This window comes from Zonotrichia leucophrys, chromosome 2, assembly GCF_028769735.1.
Source record: "Zonotrichia leucophrys gambelii isolate GWCS_2022_RI chromosome 2, RI_Zleu_2.0, whole genome shotgun sequence".
NCBI classification, from domain to species: Eukaryota; Metazoa; Chordata; class Aves; order Passeriformes; family Passerellidae; genus Zonotrichia; species Zonotrichia leucophrys.
In genome coordinates, this window is record NC_088171.1 from 66,147,547 (window position 1) to 66,170,888 (window position 23,342).

General features: G+C 51.5%; 1 protein-coding gene across 2 annotated transcripts; it reads left to right on the top strand.

Moving 5' to 3' along the window:
* Nucleotides 1-1,607: 1,607 nt before the first annotated feature.
* On the top strand, nt 1,608-21,355 carry TFAP2A (transcription factor AP-2 alpha). 2 transcript variants are annotated; one of them, XM_064703417.1, is made up of 7 exons: nt 1,608-1,713; nt 9,752-10,186; nt 13,089-13,140; nt 14,769-15,000; nt 15,925-16,043; nt 18,350-18,491; nt 20,031-21,355. In XM_064703417.1, exons 1-7 carry the CDS (start codon nt 1,681-1,683, stop codon nt 20,317-20,319), a joined length of 1,302 nt encoding a protein of 433 aa, XP_064559487.1. In that variant the 5' UTR covers nt 1,608-1,680; the 3' UTR covers nt 20,320-21,355. The 2 variants fall into 2 exon arrangements, with proteins under 2 accessions (XP_064559487.1, XP_064559488.1); XM_064703418.1 differs by lacking the exon at nt 1,608-1,713 and adding an exon at nt 7,728-8,473.
* Nucleotides 21,356-23,342: the final 1,987 nt, after the last annotated feature.

Genomic DNA, 23,342 nt, shown 5'->3' on the forward strand with positions numbered 1-23,342 from the left:
TTTGCTCCGCTTCGTCCCCGAGCGTCTCTCCAGGACCGAGGGGGGTGGGAAAGGGGCAGGGCTGTGTAATTAAATTCCGGTGCCCGGTTAATTGGTGTAATTTGACGCTAACTGTACACGGCGGGCCGGCGCTGGGAGCGGCGGTGCGGAGCGCGCCCCGCACGGCCCATTGAGCGCGCCCGCCCGGCCGAGGGTGCACGGTCCCGGTCCCCGCCGGGCCCCGCTCGCTGCGGCCGTGCGTGAGAAGCGAAGCCCCGCAGGAGCCGACGATTCCACTGCCTGCGGTCCCGGTGTTCCCCCGGGATCCAATGGCTGCGGGTGTCAGCTCTTGCTTCCCTCTTCCCACCTGCCTGGAGACGGGGCAGGAACTCCCTTCTGTAGGGTCCTTGTATCCAAGCCCTCACGGTGGGGCGAGGAGGAGTGATCCCCTTCCTGCTGGCTGGAGACTGGGGTCAGCCCAGGACCCAGCCCAGCCTCACTGGTGGGTGACAACGCACCCCAACCTCCAGGAAGCCTCAAACTGTCCCAAACCTGGGACACGATGCCCCATTCACCTGTCTCTGAAATGTGAAAGGGCTCGCTGAGCAGCTGAGAAGTGGAAGTTGTTTGCATCCCTCCCCCAAATCCTGTAGCTGGAGTATGCTCGTCCCCACGCCCCCAGCGCCCTGCCCCTAGACATGAGGCAGAGTCCGTGCTTCCTCCCTTTCTCGGGGTGTGAAATCAGGGCTGCGCGACACACTGGCCAGCTTCCAGGGCACTTCGGCACTTGAATCCCCGAGGGAAAAAAAAAAAAACCAAAACAACAAAACGTGGGCGGGGACAAGGGGTACGGACACGGAGAGGCCCAAGGGCCACGGGCTGTGGCAGGCCAGCTTCCCCCGGGGAACGCAGCGTCCCTCGGCACACGCCGCTCCCGCGCAGCCTGGCGGGACAGCCCCGGGCCGGCCTGGTGCGCCCGCTGCTGCCGCCCGCCCCCTCCTGGCCCCCGCACCGGGGGCTGGAAAGGCTGTCTGCACTGGGGAGGGTGTCTTTGTTTGGCCCTGAACTCCCCAGGCGATTTGCAGTGCTTCCGTCACCCATCTGGGCTAGTTCAGCCATCCCGGTACTTTGCCTTTCTGGGCTACTGATGTTGTTGTTGTTGTTATTACTATTATTATTATTATTATTACTATTATTATTACTAGTACTACTACTACGTCCATGTATTCCTTGTCAACTTGCCCCCGCGATAACCTTCCACGGCCCCCCCGGGGGAAGGTGAAGCCTGGGGGTCTCGCCCGCCCCAGCCCAGGGCGGACAGCGCTGCCCTCTGCCCGCGGCTGGAAGCACCGGGCTCTCACCCGGCCGGGGCAGCGCCGGGACGCGACGCCGTGGCCAAGCGGGCAGAGGTCCGGCGGCTGCAGGACGCCCGAGGCCAGCTCGGAGCCCCCCGGGGGCGGCGGGGCCGGTGTCCCGGGAGCGGCGGGGCCGGGCGGGCTCGGTGGGAGCGCGGGGGGCAGCGCGCAGGCAGCGCGGAGGCAGCGCGCAGGCGCGGGCAGGGAGCACCCAGCTCTTTATGGCCAGGTGAGAGAGTCCCGGCTCAGGTAAGGGGAGGATTTACCCACAGGCGTCCCAGGCGAGCGGCTTGCCCTCGCAGTCCATGACCGGCAGGGACCTGGGGACTCGGAGCCCGCAGCCAGGATGTCTATCCTTGCCAAGATGGGGGACTGGCAGGTAAGGTGACCTTCTGCCCTGGGGGCTTTATTGTTACTTTGGGACGGGAGGGCAGGGCTGTAGCGAGAGAGGTGACGGGCCCGGAGGGCGCTGGGCACGAACCTGACGCTGGGGCCGGGCGTTTTGCGGCCCTCGGTGCTGGAGCCGCCCGCGGGCACTCGTGAGGCCCGGCTGCAACAGGTAGAGAGCGGCGGACTGGGCTCGCCAGGGGCCGGGGCTGCTCCGCCGCCGCCGCCGCGAGTGACACGACCCCGGCAGCGTGGTCCGGCCGAGGGCGGCGTGTGCCCGCCCGGGTCCGTGAGCCCGGGGCCAGCGGGGCCGGCTCGCCACGGAGCCCCAGGGCTGCCCACGGGACGCCGGGGACCCACGCGGGGCAGGGCCCGCAGCACCGGCGGCACCCGGAGAGCATCGGGGACGGTCGCGGGAGCTGAGAGCTCCCTACGAGCTCCCACCCCAGCCTGTCCCATGGAAAAACAACGCTGCCGGGTCCCACCCGATAGTAGATTCGCCGGGGGCGCCCCTGGAAAGCACTCCCGGGAATGAGCTGAAGGGAAAAGCAGAACCCACCGGCCAATGAGGCCAGGCGGGGAACACGCGGCCCGCCGGGGCCTCGGCCGGCCCCACGGACCCCAGGGGACCCGCACGCACCACGGGCCGGGCTACACGTGTGGAGTTACGGAGGCTCACGGACCGGGAGAGCCTTGAAAAACCCTGGAGCGCCCTGGTGCCCGTCTGCTCGGGCCGGATGACCGCAGTTTGCCGACTAATGAAAGGGAAGATGCACCTTCCTGTTCAAGCACACGGGATTTTCTTAGACAAAAGTACTTTTAAAGAATTGATTTCTTCCCCAGGACAGTCCAGTTCCATATGGAAGCCTGGTTTCTTTTTCTGCTCCCAACTTTTAGAATTAGTCTTAGACTGAGCCCTTCCTTAGACTACCCATTTTTTTTTTATTTCTTTAGGGTAGCAGCAAGTCGTCTAAAAAAAAAAAAAAAAACGACGAGGGAACAAAGTAAGCAAACAAAAGTTATTTAATTTATTTTTACATCGGCTAACATCTTTTTATCAGACCGGTGCGAAAAAGCGATCAAAAGAAGATTTTTCTTTTCTTTCACTGAAATCAATTCTTGCGCAATCGTATTTACGGGTTATCTGCCTTGAAATCTATTCCCGACTTTTCCTTACACCCCGGCCTTCCTTGCCCCTTCTCTGCGGCGCTGCGGGGCCTCCTCGCCCCGCCTGGCCGGAGGGGCCGGGCCGCGGGAATCGCCTCCCGCTGCCCCGCGGGATCTCCGGGGAAAGCCGCCCCCTCCCCGCGCAGCCCTGCGCTCCGGGAGAGAAGGCAAAAGGGTCAGGCCTTCCTTGGCCCACGGGAGCCCCGAGCGGCCGCAGCTGGGCGGCTGTCCCGGGTGGGAGCCTTTCCCGGCCGCCCCGGTTCAGACAGGACGGCGCTGAGGGGCCATGGGCCCCTTCGCCAGCCCCCTTCCCTCCTCTTTTTCCCATCTCCAGCACCCCCCCGGGGCATTAACTAGGCTTAATCTGCCAGCTCCATTTGAACCTCAATGGGAGTAAAAACAACAATTTACTCTCCTGCCAGTGGTAGACAAAAGCGCTGGTGAAAAAGAGCATCGGGGGTGGGAGTATGGTGGAGGAGGGAGGAAGGGGAAAGAGAAAAAAATCCATTTAGGGGACATGGATGTTTGTGTGTGAGAAGGAGCAGTCCCGGGAGCCCGGGGGCTCTGCCACCCTTCCCGGCGTGGCGACACGTGGGCCGGGCCCCCGAGGGCCCGCTGCGGCTCCCCGTGGCAGCGCTGGGGCCATTCGCTCCTAGAGGCTGTAAATTTTCCTCCGACGTGGAGGGCCGGAGGGAGGGTGGCCCCGGGAGGGTCTTCCAGGCCGACGAGGCAGGTTTTGCCGTCGGCAAAAGGAAGTTTCGGTGAGCAGCAGGGCAGCCAGGTGCGCAGGCAGCCGTGGGGATGCCCGGCTCCTGGGGACGCCTGGGGACACGGCGAGCTGCGCCAGGCCCGACACGCCAGCCCCGCCGAGAGGGAATGCCCTGCCCTTCGGAGAAGCGAGGGATCACCCAGAGATGAGAGAAAAAAAAAAAAAAGAAGAAAAACGGGAAAAACGAAGCCTTGCGGTGGATGCACCAAGGCTGGGCACCCGGGGAAATAAAAGAAGGGTGGAGAAGCAAGCCCCCTAGGAGGGCAGCCTGAGCGCTCCCTTAGCGGCACATTGTTAAGCAAACGAAGCGCTCCACCTAAGAAAGTACCAAAGTTTTATTGTGGTCATTGTTTTGTCCTTTTGCTCAAGTGCTTGCAAAAGACTTTGGCTCCTGCTACAGTCAATTTACCGCTCGCCCACTTCTGTTTGGGAGATAATGTTGGATTTGTTTGGGGTGGTGTTTTTTTTTTTGAAGACCAATAGCCAACAGAGCCGAGAAGAAAAAAAAAAAAGGCAGTTTGCGAAGCGAAGAAGCTTTTTAAATATCCACAAAAAAAAAAAAAAAAAAAAAAAAAAAAAAGACCAAATCCAGAGGGCAACAGAAGCCTCCGCAGACAATAACCTCTTTCGAGCAGGACACGAGTCTCGTTTCTGTTCGCTTTGCTTCCTTTAACCTCAGTGAAAAAAAAAAAAAAAGGAAAAAAAGTGGGTAGGGGGAGAGATAAATCCCATGGGGTGGCTTCATGGCCAGCCCCAAACTTTCTGCGGATCTGACGGGAGCCTCTTTGATTCCACTGGCCACTTTCCTCCCCGCTGGCAGGCACACAGCGGCCCGCAGGCAGACAGACAGGCAGGCAGGGCCCGCTGCCCCCCCCGCGCCGGGGCTCGGCAAGGCGAAGAAATCTTTTTTTGTCGTTAATTTTTTTTTTTCCCTTGCTCGTGGGTCCCTTCTACCTGTGTCCATCGCTGCAGGTTGTTGTGCTGGCGAGCAATTGGGCTGTTGTTGATATGCTAATGAGGCGATTAGACTGTGGGTAAAGAGCTGGAAAAGGGAAAAGTTTCCACCATTAGAGGGAGATCTCCGAGCGCGGACGGGAGCGCTGCCGAGCCTCCGCCAGCCGCGCTCCCCACGCCGCCCGGCGCCGCCACCGTAGGGAGAGGCAAGGCAGGGAGATCCAAATCCTCTCTCTCGCGCCAATCCATGAAAATGCTTTGGAAACTGACGGATAATATCAAGTATGAGGAATGTGAGGTAAGCGCTTCCCCCGGGCCCGGGCAGAGCCCCGGCCCCGCAGCTGCAAGCGGGAGCCTTCAGCATCCCTCCGTCTCTCAATTTCGTTTAGGAAAACTTCTACTCCGTCGTCAGGCTTCCTTGCGGTCCTGCAGCCGGAGAGGGGCTGGGGTCCTTCCCCAGGAACTTCGGGGCTTGTGGAAACACGGCTTTGTCGGAAGTGTATGAGGAAAGGCAAACAGGATCCAGAAGCAGCCTGGTCTATAGGTAGATCTTCCGTAGATAAGGCTCTCGTAGGATGCTACACTCATCCATATGGATGGATGGATGGATAGATGGATGGATAGGCGGTTGGCTGAATGAATGGACGCATGAATGAATGAGAGGGCCAAGAGACAAAGGGAAGAGAATTATTCTTGCACCCTAGGTACCCGAGGCATCCAAATAAATTGGCTCAGGACCCACGCTTAAATGCAGCCTTTTCGATATATCTGCGGGTTCATGATACCGAGCTGCACAATTTTACAGGGTTCAGCTGCCTAAATGAAATCATGGGGTTTGGGAGCAGTGTTCCCCCAGCCTCCTAATTTTCAGGGCCACATTCTCACGGGTTTGAGACATAGCAATTTAACCGCTTGGGAAAAAATAAATAAAATCCACCTCATTCAGTTTTGGAGCCGTTCAGCACAGATTGTGTTCGTGCATCTCTCTCTGTGCCTGTATGTGCATCCATATTTTTACAAAGAGGCGAGTGTCTTTTAATCTGACAAAAAGGAGAAGAAGAAGAGAAAAAAGAAGAGCGATGTGCCTAGTCTCAAACCAACGAATACTATGGTCACCCGTTTCGAAAAAGTTGCCTGTGCAGTGGGTTCAAAGCGCGCAATAAAGGACTCTACTTTGCAAGTGAACGCTGTTGTTTGGTCGTGACCCACGCGGGAAGATGCCCTCAGCCTCGGCGGAGCCTTGCCGACATGCATCTCTGCATCTCTGGCTCCAAGGGGGCACTCTCCCGTCCGACCCTGACGCTGTTTTGGGCGATGCTGTAGTTTAGGGAAGGAACCGAGGACTCGGCAGGCTCAGCGCCGACTAAGTGATTTGGTGATCTAGTCCTTGATGGAGGAGTTGGGGATGAAGCTGTCTCCCGATGCGGGAGCTGAGCTTTAGAACCACTCGTTGGTCGGTGCTTGATTTCTATGAATGAAGTGTCGGGTGTTGGGGTTTGTGGGTTGCGTAATGGTTTTTTAATAATTTTTTTTAGTTGGCTGAGTTTAGTTTTTTTGGTGTTTTGGATTTTTAAATTTTTTTTCAGTCCGGAAAAAAAAGCCACATACCCCTCAGCTGCATTTCGGGTGGAAAGCGTACCTCTTCCCCCTCCCTTCCCTCAGGACCGGTCTTCCAGTTTGCACACGTGCGAGCGCGTGGATTTCATCGCAAATGGCTTTTGTTGCCTTGCGTTAATGGGACTTCGCACCGAGGTGTTAGCAAACAGGGAGGGAGCACCAGCCGCTCCGCGAACCGGCCGGGTTGTGTGCGTACATGTGGGGCTGGCTGGCTCTCCGTGTTTGGCTCGGGAGCCGGTGGGAGAGCACTTTTAAGAGAGGATGGAAAAGAGGGTGTCTGTGTCCCGCCGGGTGTACAACATGCCTTAAAACTAAAAAGAAAAAAAAATAAAAGGAAAAAAGAAACAAAAAGGAATGAAAGATTAGGGAAAAAAAGGAAAAACAAAGATAAGCCCCGAAGAAGGGCAGAGAAGCCGGGCCAGCGGCGCTCGGAGCCCGGGGCGGCCGGAGCGCCGGGGGCTCGGGGCGGGCGGGCGGAGCGTGGGGCCGGGCGCCGGCGGCGCGGCGGCTGCGGCGGGGCAGCGGCGGCGGCGAGCGGAGCGGTGCCTGTTTTAAGGGAGTTGTTTGGGGAGTTGCACAGCCAGTCCGACGGGTTGCGCCGGAGCCCCGGCTTGTCTGGGCCGGGAGAAGCGCTCGCCTTGCCTCTTTTCCCGGCTCCCGCTCCCCCCGCGTCCCTCCCGCCCTCCTTCCCTCCCCGCCTTGCTGCCTCCTGCCTTTTTCCTCCGTCTCTTCCCGGATCCTCCGAGAGGGGGGCCGCGGGGAGCCCGGCGGATGCTCCTTGGGCTCCCCAGCCCCCCCCGCCCCGGGCGCCCGCTGGTCTCTGCGCTGGGCTCCAACCGGAGGAAGAGGAGGAGGAGGAGGAGGAGGAGGGTTGACACCCAGAGGGGGAGACACCCAAAAAAACTTTCCCAGCCGGTTTCCGGGACGTGGGGCACGGAGGCGAGCCTGCTCGGCGGCGCGGGGCGGCCGCCGCGGGGGCAGCGGCGAGGGGAGCCCCTCGGCGGGGCGCCGTCGAGGCATGGACGGGGCGGCGGCGGCGGGCGGTCCCGCGGAGCCCACCCCGCGCAAAGGCGGCGGCGGTGCGGCCGAGGGCAGCAAGAACCAAGCGGGAAGCGAGCAGCCGCTCTTCTCCCTGGGCTTTGAGGCCGGCTACGCGCAGCAGCCGCAGCCCGAGGTGCGCCCGCGAAGGACTGCGGGGCTGGGGACGCGGGGAGGCGGCAGCCGGGGGGAAGGGAAGGGAAGCGAAGCGAAGAGAAGGGAAGAGAAGGTGAGGAAGGATGAGGGGGGGGATCCCGCGCCCCCTCCCCTCTCTCCTTCTGCCCGTCTTTCCCACTCCCTCCCCGCCCCCCCTCCCCTCTTTCTGCACCCCCCTCCTGGCTCCCACCCTCTCCCTCTCTCCGGATCTCTTTCTCTTTCACTTTTGCATGCCCTGCAACCTTTTAAAATGTTGCCCCTTTCCTGTGATTCGTCAGACGCAGCAGCATGTGCCCCCTCTCTCTCTCCCGCTCCCTCTCTCTCCCTTTTTGTCTCTCTCTCCCTCTCCCTCTCCCCCATCTCTGATTAGATACACTGATTCTTCATTCAATGGACGTCATTTAGAACAGGCTCTGCCTTGAGTTGCCTTCTCGCTTCACGCTCGATTTCCAGCCATTCTTCCCTTATTAAGTGTTCGTGTAATATTAATAGTCATGAATATCTGCTATTAGGAGTCTCCAGGAAGGCAGCAGATCTGTTATTAGGAGCTCAAGTGAAGCAGCAGCTAAGTCAAAGGAGAAAAAGAAAGAGTCAGAGGAAAAAAAAAGGATTAAGAAACAAACACACACACGCTAAAAAAAAAGGAAAAAAATAAGCGCCAAACAAACAACAAAAAAAACCAAACCAAAACAAAAAAAAAAAAAAAAAAAAAAGAAAAAGCAACCAACTTTGACTCCTCACACCGCGCCAGGATAGAGAGCTCGCCTTGGGATCACCCGATGAAGGGCAGCAGAGATCGGTGCAAGTTCTGATGGATTATCGTGGCGCGCCCGCGGTGCAGGAGCAGCCCCGGCGCCCCGGTCCCGCCGCCCGCGCCTAGCGCCGGCTCCGGCCGCGCTCCCTCCGCGCCCGCGCCGCGCCCGCACCCGCGGGGTCCGCCGGGGGCTGCGCGCTTCGCCGGTCCCTTTCCTCTGCCTTCTTGTTGTTTTTTCTGCCTTGACTTGTAACCCCCGACTCTTCGCAGATGTTAGTGCACAGTTTTTCGGCTATGGTGAGTTGCTTCACGTTTCTTTCGGAGGGGGCTCGGTACGCGCTGGGTGTTGCTATTGTTGTCGGCGGTGGCAGTGGGGGTTTCACACCCAGCTTTCCGGAGAGGGCTTTTTTTTCCTTTCCTTCATTTTAATAAATTCGGTGGTTTACGTTTTGCCCTTTCTCTCTTTATTTTTCTTTTCTTCCCTCCCCCTCACTCCCCCCTTTTTTTTTTCCCCCTTTGATCTGCTTCGAGCGAACGGCAAAAGGCTTTGCTTGGACCTTACCGCTTCCATTCCTTAACCTTGCCACCTGCAAACGTAGCATTTTCGCTTTCTCGTTCCTCTGTTTCGGGACCGTGGTTCTTTCCTTCGAATCCTCCTCCGTGGAGGCCATTCCTGTTGCCCCAGACGTTCGTGCGGGCTCCTGTGCCCGGTGTCGAGAGCCGGCAGAGCCGTGCCCGGGCTCGTTTCCGTGCCGCTCGCCCGTCGGGGCGGCGGCGCTTCCCCCGGCCGCCCGCCGCATTCCTCCGCTTCCCCGGCGGCCGGGCCGCCCTGCCCGCTCCGCTCCGCTCCCAAATCGCAGCCCGGGGCTCGGCCGGGCACCCGCGGTTCGCCTCTCCCCGTAGCTTGGGGGACCATGGCAGTGCTATCTCCCCGAAACATTGCTAAAACTCCAAGGGGGAACTACCGGTTTGTTTGGAGGCTATTTCGGCGTTTTCTGGTAACAAAATGGCAGTGGGTTTGGATTTTCCAGGGTTTTCTTGGGACGCGATCGGTAATGTCAGAGACAGTATTTATCTCAGTTCTGTTAAGGGCCAGAGGAAGGATTTTGTGTTGTGGCAGAATTATTATTTCAATAATGCTCGCTTGTGAATCATTCTTTTTATTTGTGGGAAATACCTGCTCCTGAAATGCCGGGGCACGATCTGTTGTGAATCCGCGCTGTATCGCCGCAATGTTTTATTAATTACTATAAGCTGTCCTGTTGTAATTATTGCTATTATTGCTGTTATCATTATTGGCGTTATTATTGGTATTTTAAAAAGCGAGACTGCCCCTTAATTATTTGGGAAGGGAAATCAGAGGCAGAGAGATCTCCAGATCTGCTTTTCTCCGCCTCGGAGACGATGATTTGCCCCTCATCGCCCTATAGATGAAATTTTCGAGGCGATTTTGAGGAAAATCAGTTTGATATTATCTTTGTTTTTCTTTTCTCCTTTCCCCTCCCCCTCCTCCCCCTCCTCTGCACCCTCCACCCCCCAACCCTCCTCCCCCCCCGCTCCCGCTCCCCATCTCAGGAGCGCCACGACAGTACCAGCAACGGGACAGCCCGGTTACCCCAGCTGGGGACCGTGGGTCAGTCTCCCTACACCAGCGCCCCACCGCTCTCGCACACCCCCAACGCCGACTTCCAGCCGCCCTACTTCCCCCCCCCTTACCAGCCCATCTACCCCCAGTCTCAGGACCCCTACTCCCACGTGAACGACCCGTACAGCCTCAACCCCCTGCACGCCCAGCCGCAGCCCCAGCACCCAGGATGGCCGGGACAGAGACAGAGCCAGGAGACGGGGCTGCTCCACACGCACCGCGGCTTGCCCCACCAGCTCTCGGGGCTCGACCCGCGCAGGGACTACCGGCGGCACGACGACCTGCTGCACGCCCCGCACGGGCTGGGCTCGGGGCTGGCCGACCTGCCCCTGCACTCCATCCCCCACGCCATCGAGGACGTGCCGGTAAGCCAAGGGGTCGCCCAGGAGCCCTCTCGTCCCTCTTACCGCGGGAGATCAACGTCGGGGGGAGAGGGAGGGAGGGAGGGAGGGAGCGAGGGGAACCCCCCCCCACTCCGAAATAATAAAAGAGGAAGGGAAGAAGAGAACTCGCCCCCTCCCCGTCTCCCAGGGAAAAGTGAAGCCCCCACCTAGAACAAAAGGTTCTCGCAGCTCTCGTCCCTGAGCGACGTCTCCCCGCTAACTTGCCCACTAAAATATAAATAAATCAAATTACTGTCATCGTTAACAATATCTTTCCTTCTCAATGACAATAAGCTGTTACGATTGGAAGAATATATAATATCACCACAGGGCCGTGCATTTGGGGATTTCTTACTGCCTTGGGAAAGACACGAGTCTGAAATGCCTGTGAGGACATTTAACGAGATTTCACAAATGTAAAGGGGGGGTGGGGGGAAAACGGGTGAAAGTGGCCTAAGAAGGAAAAATTGGTTTCCCGTGATTACAGGATTGGCATATGGAATAACCACATCCAAAGTTATAAGGGGGTATGGGCAGATCCTCTTCTCTAAAGGAATTAATTGACAAATCAGGGAAGAGGTGTACTAAAATGCTGCCGCCTTCTTTTAGTAGCGGTGCAAAGGGATGACCTCATAAATCATTACCTATAGGTTATCGAATTTGAGTCAGACCTGCTACACCCTATATTAAATCAAATGTTGGGAGCCTATTGGAGGATGCATTATTTGGGGGGAACCTAATTCTATTATCGATGAGTACAGATTTTAAAAATGATTTCTAATTAAGCATGACATTAGTGCACAGGCTACTTACAAAGCAAGCCAGGGCTATTGTTCAGTTAGGAAAGTGGCCTTATGCAACATGATAGGTCGTGATCAAAGTTCATCATTCTGGGTTTCTCCCTGAAAATGGAATTAGAACATGGCAATAAATTTATTAAAGCCCACAGAGCTCATGCTGAGGGACTGAAGCTGCTCGACTTGCAGGAGGAAAGAGGAGGAGGGAACTGTGGTATCTGGATGTGATTTTTGCCGAAATGCCATCCCAAATTACAGGATCAAATATTACAACAATATATTCGCTGACAGTTTAATGAGTACAGTTTCGTGTTGCAAGGATAATGTTCAGATGAACTTACCTATTTTTGGGGGTCATTTTGAAATCTTTTGTAAATTATACTCAGAGAAAATAGTGAATTTATTACAGCCCTCATCTGGCTAAATTAGCCACAGAAAATTGCTGGTTGTGTTTAGCAGTTTTGCAATAAACGCATACGTTTTCCAAAGTGGAGGATTTAGTAAGCAATTTGGATCTGTTAAAAGCAGGTCGACTCTTTAAACTTGATATAAAATAACATGGAGGCAATCGTATGAATAAACTAATTTGTTGACTTCAAGCCCCTGATTGCTGTAGGAAAACATGACCTAAAATGTTCTCCTGAATTCTCCCTCTCCTCAGTTGTGCTCCATGGCAGTGGGCTGATTCAGGAAGCTTCCTCTTCAGATCTATGAATTAATAGCATTGCTATACTTCGTGAAAACCAAATGCCATCTGGTTTAAATCCTTGAGCCAGTCTAGCCATTTTTTTTTTCTCTGTAAGGCTGAATCAGCAGGCTTCATGAAGGAGAATATAAAATAAGAGGGTGCATCTTTTAGGTGTGTTTTATCTGGTTAAAAAAAAATCCGTTACCAAAATCTGAGTTGGGAGGATAATTTTGGAATTTTTCCGTTGCTGCAACAGTTAACCTTTAATAAAAACGACTGCTTAATATTTAAGAAAGTCAAGTAGACGGTGAAAATTATTTAATCGTAAATATCTCTCTGGGATTTTAAACTTAACAGTCCTCCCTGTACGGAATATGTGTAGAAATAACACAAATAAAAGTATTATGCTGCACTACATTTACTTTATGGGTTTAGGGTGCATGCATAAAGGGATCATATTTCCCCATATAGTTAAAACACAAGAACTGCAGCAGTAGTCATTTCTGAACATTTCTCAATTTAATTATACTTAAATCCAGAAGCACTTTAGGCAAGTTACAAATGAGAGCATTGAGTATAATAAAACCTGTAATAAAGCAACTTAGTACCATCCACCCGGAATCATTGAGATCAGGCACAATTAACAGGAGCATAAATCCAAGACAGAATGGAAAATGTTAGAATCAGTATTATTGTTGGACAAAGACTAGAGAAGGAAGTAATAGTTTTTTAAATGGTAATGCCTGGGTTTTGTAACGATTGCGAAATCTTCTATCTCAGCAGCGCTGGTGTTAATTTGTAAACACAGCCAGACATTATATTGCCTGTCAGTTTTTGGAATTAGAAAACATGATTTCATTTGACTTTCTAATCACGTCGTGACTCGGCCGCGCGAAGCGCAGCTGTACCGCGGCCGCGGACCCTGCGCGGGGACAATAGTGGGAGCCCGGGGGTGCGTGGGGCTCCGCGCTCCTTTGTGCTTCCCTCCCGCGGGCGCGGACACGCAGCGGGCGCAGCGGCCCCGGGCAAGGGCCGGGCCGGGCCGGGGCTGCTTTCCGGGGAGAAGGAAGGGACGGACGGGAGGAGGGAGCCCGCAGAAGCTTAAGGCCACTCGGGCCCCGGGGCTGTGAGTGATTTATTGTGTTTTTTCTTGGGGATCGGGGGAAGAGCTGAGAGCAATGCAGGATTCCTCTCGATAAAGGAAACCTCCCCCAAATCTCCTGCCTCCCTTCTCCCCCCCACCCACCCCTGTCCGTGCAGGATCTGTTGTTTTCTTCCCCACACCGTGCCCAGGAATGGGGGGAGCACAAAACTTCTCCCTCACCCCATCCCAGCTCGACCCTCCCTGCCTTTTGTTGTGGTTGTGCACTGACATCCCTGCCTGTTCCTTTTGTTGCAGCACGTAGAAGACCCCGGTATTAACATCCCAGATCAAACTGTAATTAAGAAAGGTAAGCTGTTTCCTTGCGCATACCAAACATGTCGTCACAGGCTGGGGACTGCTCGCTGGGAGGACTCACCCGGCCTCCCCCCTCTCCCCTCCAGACCCCCGGCCCCGGGCTCCTTCCTCTGGCATGTACTGTTGGCAAAGAAAGGTTGGAAGCAAAGAAAAACGGGCGAAGTGGGTTGAAATCCGCCCTCTTAAATGGCCACGTTTGCCGGATATTTTAATTATTATTGTCGTTAACGAGGAAAAATGTTAGCAGATGATCTAGAAAATCCGAGCCGGTCTTTTAGTGCTTTAGCGAACAATTGGGTTTCATGGTTTGCCCCATGCATCTGGCTGAGCGGAGGGCTTGAATCGTTGTTGGTAAACTGGAGCTGTGAACATGAAATCGTTGTTCCCCTCCTTCGGGTTTTCTTATTTAAATCACGCCGGTGATGAGGTGGGACTGGTGGAGAACAAGGGGCGAGTTTCTGGAAACTGATGTCTGTCGGAGGTTAGGGTGGTTTGGTTTTCGTTGGCTTTGTGCGCTTGCTTCACTTGGAATTGAATTACTTGGAAGCTGGTACCCAAATCGTGCTAAATATTTATTGCAAAATTTCACTCGATTTTCATTTCCCATCGTTCTTTGGACAATCGAAAGATTGAGAAAGGTGGCACAGGGCATTTTGCAAAGCAGGTTCTTGGTGGCAAGTGATGGGTTTTGTGTTTGGACGCTGTGTAGTGAGAAGGCTGTTGGAGTAAAACTGGCGGGGTGGAAGGCACAGCTAGCTCCTGCCTGCTCTGAGGGCTGCTGTGGCTGCGTGGCCACCTGGAATTTGGGTACCCAGGCCACCACAGGAGAGAGGTGCTGAGCAGAGGCACTCTAACCCTAATTGCTGTACAACCAGCGAACCTGAAGTTTCATACCCCCCCACTCCCCGCCCGTAAAGCCTTTGTCACGTCAAATTAGATGTGCAAGGGATAAATCTTAAGAGATGCTCTTTCCAAGTCGACATGATAATTGGCTCTTTTATTAGTAATCTCAAGAGTTCGTTTAACTCCTGTTGTATCTATTAGCCTTCCCAGAGCTATTAATGTCACAAGTGATCTATCCAAAACGGAGAGAGCCCCCCGCTTGGTTGGGCTGCGCCCGTCAAGCGGAGCGGGCTAAGGCAGAGGAGAAAGGGAAGGCGGCCGGGACCCGAGGCACCGAACGGCGGCACCTCCCCGCCGGCCGCCGCCGGGCAGGCACTGAGCTGTATTTTGGGGTGCCGGTCCTCCGCCGAGTTACGGCTTTTCCATGACTAAATATGTGCGCTGGCGAGGCCCCGGGCTTGCCGCACGCCCTGCACCGCTGCTCGGGCACTGCCGGCCCGACACGGCGGTACCGGCCCGGCGTGCGGCACCCCGGCCTCGGCGCTCGGCGGGGGCTGCAGCGGGGTCTTCTCAATTTCCCCGCTGCGGGTCGAGGGATGTCCGGCTCTCCCCCTGCGCCTCCCGACGGGAAAGGGGAGGGGTGCCCCCGGAGCGTCCCCGCTGCCCCGCAGGCGGTGCGGGCCGGGGCTGGCCGCAGAGCGGCTCGGCTGCTTCCCCTCCCTCCCCGGCTCCCCGCCCGCTCCTCACCCTCACCTCCCTGCTCCTCCCTCCCTGCAGGCCCCGTGTCCCTCTCCAAGTCTAACAACAACGCCGTCTCCTCCATCCCCATCAACAAGGACGCACTCTTCGGCGGGGTGGTGAACCCCAACGAGGTCTTCTGCTCGGTGCCGGGCCGCCTCTCGCTGCTCAGCTCCACCTCCAAGTACAAGGTCACGGTGGCGGAAGTGCAGAGACGCCTGTCGCCGCCCGAGTGCCTCAACGCCTCCCTGCTGGGCGGAGTGCTCCGGAGGTGAGGGGCGGGGGGACGCGGGAGGCGGGATGCCGGGCCGCGCCGTGCGGGAGGCAGGCAGGCAGGGAGGGAGGGATAGGGATAGGGATGGAGGCAGGGAAGGCGGGGGACGAGCGCCCACGCGGGGCGGCGGCGCGGGGGGAGTGCGGCGGCCGCCGCTAGGGGGCGGGGCGCGCGCGGCCGGCAGGGCAGCGCGGCCGGGCGGAGGGAGGGGGCCCGGGCACTGTCGCCATGGCAACGCGCGGCCTTGCGCGGCCCCCGGAGCCCCGCCGGGGGGGGCCCTGCGTGTCCCTGTCCCTCTCGTGGCCATGAACACCCCCACGGGCACACACACACATACACACACTTACCTCCAGGAACGGCTTAGAGGCGGGCACCCTGCCATGGGCTCCCACCCTGTGGTGGCCTCACCCAGGCAATTAGGCAGTGCCTGGCAGGGAATATCATCCAGGATTAATTAAGGCAGCTCCCATCTCTGCAGTCCCGCTTAGCCCAGCTCTGCTGCGAAGCCACAGATGGGCCACATAGAGTTTGGTGTGAGGGCAGTGATGCTCTGGGGCTGTTTGCCCTGCAAATCACCCCTCTCCCTTCACGCCCTGGGAGAAGCTGCCCTCGTGTCCATGGCACCTTGGGAGCTCAGGGAGACACCTCAGAGCTCCACATCAGCTCTGGGGATGATCTAGAACTTAGTGAGGGCCGCTGTGCTTGAGGTGTGATCCAAAGCATCATCCCTATAGGTGGGATTCAGCTTTCAGCAACAGTTGGTCTTGAACCTCCCACAGCCATGCGTCCAATCCCTTGTGCCTAAACCTTTTATTCCCTTCCCTGGAAAATGATGTGTTGGGGGCATGTGTGGGCGGGAGCCAAAGTAGGAGCAGGTGTTCCCCCAAGCCCCATTTCTCAATGCCTTTCTGTGTGGAGCAGGGCAAAGTCTAAAAACGGAGGGAGATCTCTGAGGGAGAAACTGGACAAAATAGGACTAAACCTGCCAGCCGGGAGGCGTAAAGCTGCTAACGTTACCTTGCTCACCTCGCTCGTGGAGGGTAAGTGACTCCAAGAGCTGGGAGGGCTCCTTTGGAAAATGTGCCTGTTACTTTTGACAAACGGGAGAAGATTTGCTGTTGGGTTGTTCGGGGTTTCTTTCTCTGTTCCCAGAGTTGGTGCTGCTTACTAGCATTTGGAAGGGCGTTATTTTCTGTGTCTTAAAAAAAGATCAGGTTAATTGTGTGCTTTTGCTTTTTTGTTATAACCTGAAACGGGTTTGTGCGAGTTCTGCAGACTCAGCAAAGCGTTCTATTATTTATTTGCTTTTAAGTTTCCGAGCTAGATGTTTTCAGGGCCCCATCTTGCTCGCTCATTCAAATGAGTAATCCCTCTGTGGAGTAAGCAGATCTCATTGGGAGCAGCATGGGAAGGATCCCTGTGAAGGGAGATGTGAAGGGCTTGTGAGCCCCACAAGAGACCCATGAGTACCAAGTTGAAAGTTAGGGGCAGCAGAGCCTCTAATACTTCACTGCTGTTCTTCTGCCACAGGTGGACAACCAAGCAATTTTAAATGTCAGAAGCTGCAGCTACTTTAAGTTTGTTTTCCCTCCCAGCCTGCAGCCACATAACAGTAAATCATTTAACTTTTCTGACATCTGCATTTGAGAAATGCGTGACCATTACTTCCTGAATTAATTTGGGAATCCTTGACCTCAGCCATGAATTAATGGTGTCCTGAAAGCCTCAAAGTTGCACCACTGCCAGCCCCCACTCCCTTTTGGTTCTCATTTTCAGAACACATGTTCCATTGGCTGTATCATTCTCCTCTGCTTTGGCTGGAAAAGGTGCAACTTGCTTTAATGCCTTGGGATGTCCTGCGCTGTCTGTACGGGGAGGTGGGAAGCTCAAGAGTTTGCAGTCATTTAATTTTGAAGCAGTGGCTGTGTCACACTGGCTGACACAAAGTATGTCTGAGGTCTGCAGAGAGACCCCTCTCCTTTCCCCTTACTTTCGAGTTCGGCTGCATTTTAAACTGGTTCAGTTTGTAAAGTGCTTTTAAGCTCAGCCTGAGCTGTCCAGGTTCAGCTTAAGTTTGGTTGTGTAGGCAGGAATTTGTTTTGTTGTCGCTTCTCATTCTGCGAGAAATGTTTCATGTTCAAAGGGCCGGGGAAAGACGTGCTGTGTGATGATGCCAGGCGTCATTTTTTTAAACATCAGGATTAGTGAACAAACTATATTTATACTGCGTGAAAATTACCGCGGCTTCATGTTTCTGAAAAGGCTTTGCAATTGCATTGACACGCTGCTGTGGTAAAAAAAATCACGAGGGGAAAACTTGTAAAAAGTCTAGATTTGGGAGATGCTTAACATTATTTGTGATGTTAATGAATATGGAGAAGGTTTTATGGTAATCCATTGTTCTGTTTGGCTTTCACGTACAATGGCTTTGAAAAGAATGATTTTTTAAAAAAACAAAACCAGAGGCCTGATCTTCAGATAACTTAGTGATGGTGGCTAATTCTGGGGAGATGATAGTATAAACATTGCTGAGGCTTCGAGTCCCATAGCGATGAGGCAGTTTCTAGAGCACTGTTATTGTTTATGATCCGCTCCATTTTATGGAAACAAGCTCACTGGACTGAGGCTTTGAAGCTCTAATTGGCGCATGCGTTCTTCCGGAGCTAGAGCTAATGGCAGGAAGCCCTGCAGTAAAAACCAACTGGTTCAGGAAATTAAAACCAAAGATTTGAAAATCAACAAAACAGACAGACTCAGTGGAATGACCCTAAAATTCTCATGGTTAATCGTTTGGGGGTGAACATATAATTATATGCGATCAAGTTAAATTTTAAACACTTAGCTGTTTAATGCATTTTATTTAGAAGAGCTCTAGGAGTAATTATGATCAATATTAATCATTGATGCATTGCAAAAGAATATAGAAATGTGGCTAAGGCAAACACATTTTCAGAGTAAATAGCTGTGAATAAAATGTACATAAATGGCTCTCTATAAGGCATGGAGATGTAAATCGAAGCACACATTCTAGGTGGATGGAGCCAGTCTGTCTAAAAGTATCTCTTAGTCAATGTGAACTATTAAAAATTGTTATGTGAGATTTCACTCATAACAGTTGTCATGAAAATATGCATTTGCAATGCCTTCAACTGAAGCAACGAAAACTGCAAGATAAGATTTAATTAACATTTCTGACCCTAACTTTTTCAAAGAGAAAATGTCCAAGCTTTTGAGAAGAAAAGCCCAAGTAGATTGTAATGGTTTTTTAAATTGTATTTTTGTCTGTGTTCAGTGTGTACTGATGAGCTGTGTTTCTTTCCATCCCCACCCGTGCCTCCCTATTCAGGAGAAGCAGTACATCTAGCTAGAGATTTTGGGTACGTTTGTGAGACAGAATTTCCTGCCAAAGCAGTAGCTGAATTTCTCAACCGACAACATTCCGATCCAAACGAGCAAGTCACAAGAAAAAACATGCTTCTAGCTACAAAGTAAGACATTTAACTTTCTGGCGTGTTGCTTAGAAATAAGGGAGGGGGACAAACTCGAGTTTGGGGCTTTTATTTGTGAAGATATTTGTTTTCTGCATAACCAGTGGCTGATGGCTTTGTAAGTTGTGAGGGTGTGTGTTGGCCCTCCTGGTATAGGAGAGCTTGGTTTCCTCCAAATCTGTTTGTGCAGATTACCTTGAATGTGAATTGTGCAAATTGAGAGTGGATGTTTAGTTACAGAAAAAGCAGTAATTCTTCAAAGCAAAACATCTTCTGGGCCTATTCACTTAGCTTATCAATTTAAGTAGAAGGGGAAGTCTTCCCCTTGACAGTAAAATAAAACTGGCACATTAAACCGATTTCAGTTCATTAAAATCGGGAATGGTTCTTTCTGCCTAGGCAGCACTGTTACTTAGCTAATACAGGGATATTAAAAATATATTTTAAATGACAATCTGTACGCAGTTAAAATGCTAGCAGAGTTTATCGTTGGTGGGGCTGCCTAGACTTCCAGGTGGTGTGTGAAAAGAAAATTATTGTTTTGGTATGTTTGCTGGAAATTAAAAGGGTTGTTTAGTAGCCCTTAATTACCAACAGAGGTGTCACCAAAGGGCACAGTGCCAGAGGACACAAGCAGGAGATGGGAGCTGCTTTATGGCTGGAAGACATTAACGTGGGTTTTAGAATACAAACTGTTTCAACACGCCTCTGAGCTCTCTTGCTGTAAGGTGTGTTATTTCTCCAACCATTTGTGCAGTGAGTGGGTGATATAACCTATCTTCTGCACCATGCCCTCGTATCCTCCCTTTTCACCTCCCTGGAAGGAAATTTCCAGGCGCTGGTTAGCGTCAGCTTTCCCCTCTGTGGAAAGGTCCCTTTGGATTTGGAGATAGACATTTACATATAAAAATGTTTCAGAATACCCTAATTTAAATCCTCACTTGCCAGCTTTGCCCTCACTCATTCTTCATGACACTCAGGTGTGCGTTTCAGCCTTGTGAAGGAAGAGGGCCCTATCTCTCTCTGGCTTCCCCCTAAAAAAGGAATCTTCTAAGATATGGAGAAATCCCTTAGCTTGCCTTTGGATATCATAGCCTGTCCTGCTCAGGAACTTTAAACTATGTTTGTGCTCCAAACCCCAGCAGGGAAGGGATGTGTGTTTGTGAAGAGTGTTGAGGGCTGAGATACAGAGAGCAGTGGGGCAAGAGGCATGTGTCTCCATGTTCCTGTTCCCTGCCGGTGTGTTGGATGGGGCTGGGGTGTGATGTGTGGTGGGTGTGCTGTTGTGTGTGCACGCAAGGTGAAGGGAAGAGGTTTGTGCGTGCTGGGGAAATGTGAGAATTGGGGAAGGACACATAGAGAGGAGAGGGAGGAAGGAGAGTGTGTATGCTCAGGAGCAGGAGCCCCCTTGGTCCAGGGGCTTGTGCAGTCTAGCAGGGAGAATGCATGAGCTTTGCTGCCGCCAGTGATGGTTCATTTCTCTCCCTCTCTCTTCCCTTCCCTCCCTCCCTCTGTCTCTCTGCTCCATTTGTGCTACAGACAGATCTGTAAAGAGTTCACCGACCTGCTGGCTCAGGACCGATCTCCCCTGGGGAACTCGCGGCCCAACCCCATTTTGGAGCCGGGCATCCAGAGCTGCCTGACCCACTTCAACCTCATCTCGCACGGCTTTGGGAGCCCGGCGGTGTGTGCTGCCGTCACCGCCCTGCAGAACTATCTCACCGAGGCGCTCAAGGCCATGGACAAAATGTACCTCAGCAACAACCCCAACAGCCACACAGACAACAGCACCAAAAGCGGCGACAAAGAGGAGAAGCACCGAAAGTGAGGATCCCCCCCACACACGCTCCTCTCCCTTCCCCCTCATAGCCCATCGATCCATTCATCTCCCTCCTCCCTCTCCCCGGCACCCAGCACCCCAGGCTACAGCAACAGAATGAGCGTCCTTCTGCCAGTCTTGTTCTCTGACTCTGCAGGACTGCTCTGCCCTCTCTCCACACCCCTTCCCAGCATCCACATTTCCATTTGCTCCTGCTTAAATTCCCCTCTCTTCCCACTGCCACCATCGTTTAACCCCAGTTTGAAGCCTAAGAGAACAGAACAGGGGGACGGAGCCAGCAAAGAAAAAAAGTTCTGTCTTGAGTTTGTGAACTTTTTTTTAAATAAAACAAAAGGAGAAAAAAAACCCAACAAAAAATAAAACAAAAAAGAAAAGGACTTTTTTTTCTAAAAATATATTAAAAATTAAAAAAAAAACAAACAAAAAGAAATAAATAATACTTTAAAATTCTATGAGCTTCACCGGACTGAATCACCACCTTCCCTTACATAAACTTCAGTTAAGATTGTAGCCATACTAAAAATGAAAGAAAAAAGTGAAAAAGTACAAGAGCAACAGCAGACAGACAAAAGTCAAAGAGGACTGATGACATTTTATCAGTATTGTGAATAAACTTGAACACAAAACGCAAGCGGTTCCATGTCATATCTTCAGTTGTAGAACTTTTTCCTGTCCAAGGTAAAGCGACCAACTTGAACTTTCTATTGCAACACGATTCACGGTTATTATATAAGGGAATCAGTGTTCATGTATGTATATATTTATTTATGTGTAATTTAATGGGAATTGTAAATATGGTGAGTCTGTTTTAAGCCTTTTTTTATTTATCTGGTGATCTCGTTTACCTCTTGTTTAGTGGGTTTTAAATCTTCCCCTCTTAGTTCATCATGTGGTTCATGGTACTTATTTAGATATCAGAGGTTTTTTGGGGGTTTTTCTCTGGGATTCATCATTTTTAGCCCTATTGTAGCATGTTAAAAGCGACAATGAAGCAGCTGAACAAATAAAAAACCATTAATTTTTATATATAATTAGTATGACATTTAGTTTCTCATTGAAGATAAAATAAAGTGATGTTGGACCCTGGCAAGGTTTTTAAACATGTTAGTGGTTTTACAACCCTTATGTGTTGTGGAAAATGAAAAAAGTTATTTTCATCCACTGTCCTTCTCCCGAAAGCACCAACAGAGCAATAAATTAATATTGTCTTTTAAAACAAGATTTAGCTTTACTTTCCTTTTTTTCCCCCCTCTGTTTTTTCTCCCTTTCTTTTGTTTTTATTTTTCTCTTTTTTTTCTTTTTTCTTTTTTTTTTCCCAAAGAACTTCAAACATTCGGGACCACCTGGTATCCTGTATTTCCACTGGCCATATTGGAAGCAGTTATAGTTGTGTTGTATTGAGTTGTGCCGGCAGTAGTTTCCATGCCTATCAATGTATCATAGTCCTTTGTTGCCCAGATAAATAAATATTTGATACGCTTTATGTCGATTTTTTTATTCAGTAGCTGTCTTTACCCAGGCGTATTTTTGTTCTTGGCAGTATTTTTTATTCAGTATGGTTACAGTAATTGAGTTTAACTCTCCCTTGACAATTGCTCCTTGCAATAAGCAGCTGAACCCATTGTTTCCCTCAAGTATAATAAAAACTTACTTTCAACTTGGAGTTCAGAGCAGGGTATCATTTAGATATTCCACTGAGTCTGTATTCAGACAAATGACACAATAAAGCACAATGTATTCTTTTGGATAAAAAATTGTCTGTACTACTAACAAAAATGACACACTATCTTTTCTTTAACCAAAACATAATTTTATTTAAAAAATAAAAGTTTTATTTTATTTATGTTGACCTCTAGGTTTTTATTTATGTTTATATATAGCATACAGAATTATAAGCCTATAAAATTTTGTACATGTAGTTGTCCTAACGGAGAGCAGAGATTAAAAAACACATCTCAAGAAGGACATTTTAAAAAGAATCATTACTGAGAAAATACTGACAATTATTGCTATGAAAAAGAAATTTATACTGATAAATCAGAGCTGGGCGCTCCCTCCCCCTTAAGAAAAAAGAAAAGCTCCGTAGTTGATGCCAACAAAATCATCTCACGGTTGTGAACTTTAGTGAAATCTTGCAGGAGACAGATTATTTCTGATTGATGGTTCGTGTTTTAGTGGAATGCACAGACTGACATTTTGAGATGGCTGTGTCAGTTTGTAAGGGACTGAAATTTTTATCTTGAGTTTCTTCTTGTGGAAACCAGTTGTGAAACAGGGAAGTTCGCTTTAAAAAAATGGAGTGAATGTCTTGAAGATGGTCTATAAAAACATGTGAGAATTCAGATTTTGAATCTATTTTCTTTGGCCCGGGGGGTAGGTGAAGCCAGGATCAGGCTGGATTAAATTATATCATAGGAAGGGAGACTTTATGGAGTTTAGAATGTAAAGGCATTTTAAAGAGAGGGTCTCCTTTAAGTGTTGACAGTATTCTAGTAGAGGAGGCTGATTTTTCTCTTTCCTTTCCTCCCTGACTCTCTCTCTCCCTCTCTCTCTCTGCCTTTTTTCTCCTTTTTGCTCAGGCAGAAATTGAGGAGGTTAGAAGGGAGGTGTTTACAATAAAGCTGCACAGAGAATTAACATTTGCTCATATATTTTGACGTTTGGTAGAGCTGGTGAAGCAAAGCATTAGATAAAGCCCAAGATGTTTCATTTTGCCTTGGTAATCTACTTATGGAAGACAGTGTAAAATCAATCTTGCCAAGCAGAAAGAGAGTTGGTGGAGTCTAAATTCTATTTTCGTGAGCCAGCTAGTTTATAAAAATGGTGAATATTTTTTTCTATAAATTGAAAGTGGATCTTTTGAATGCAAAGCTGCAATTGTTTTAAAAACAGTTATTTATTATTTCCAAGAGAGACTGGTTAACCGTAAAGTAGATGTAACAAAATAATGAGGTGAATGAACCCTAACTGTACATATTCTTGACATAAATGAAATGCACAGTACTGTAGCA

What these genes read in the sequence shown, in the direction of transcription:
- TFAP2A (XM_064703417.1), top strand. Translation starts at nt 1,681, where the DNA reads ATGTCTATCCTTGCCAAGATGGGGGACTGGCAG. An exon ending in TCAAACTGTAATTAAGAAAG is followed by an intron (nt 13,141 to 14,768) that starts GTAAGCTGTTTC and finishes CCCTCCCTGCAG; the next exon opens with GCCCCGTGTCCCTCTCCAAG. An exon ending in CTGGGCGGAGTGCTCCGGAG is followed by an intron (nt 15,001 to 15,924) that starts GTGAGGGGCGGG and finishes TGTGTGGAGCAG; the next exon opens with GGCAAAGTCTAAAAACGGAG.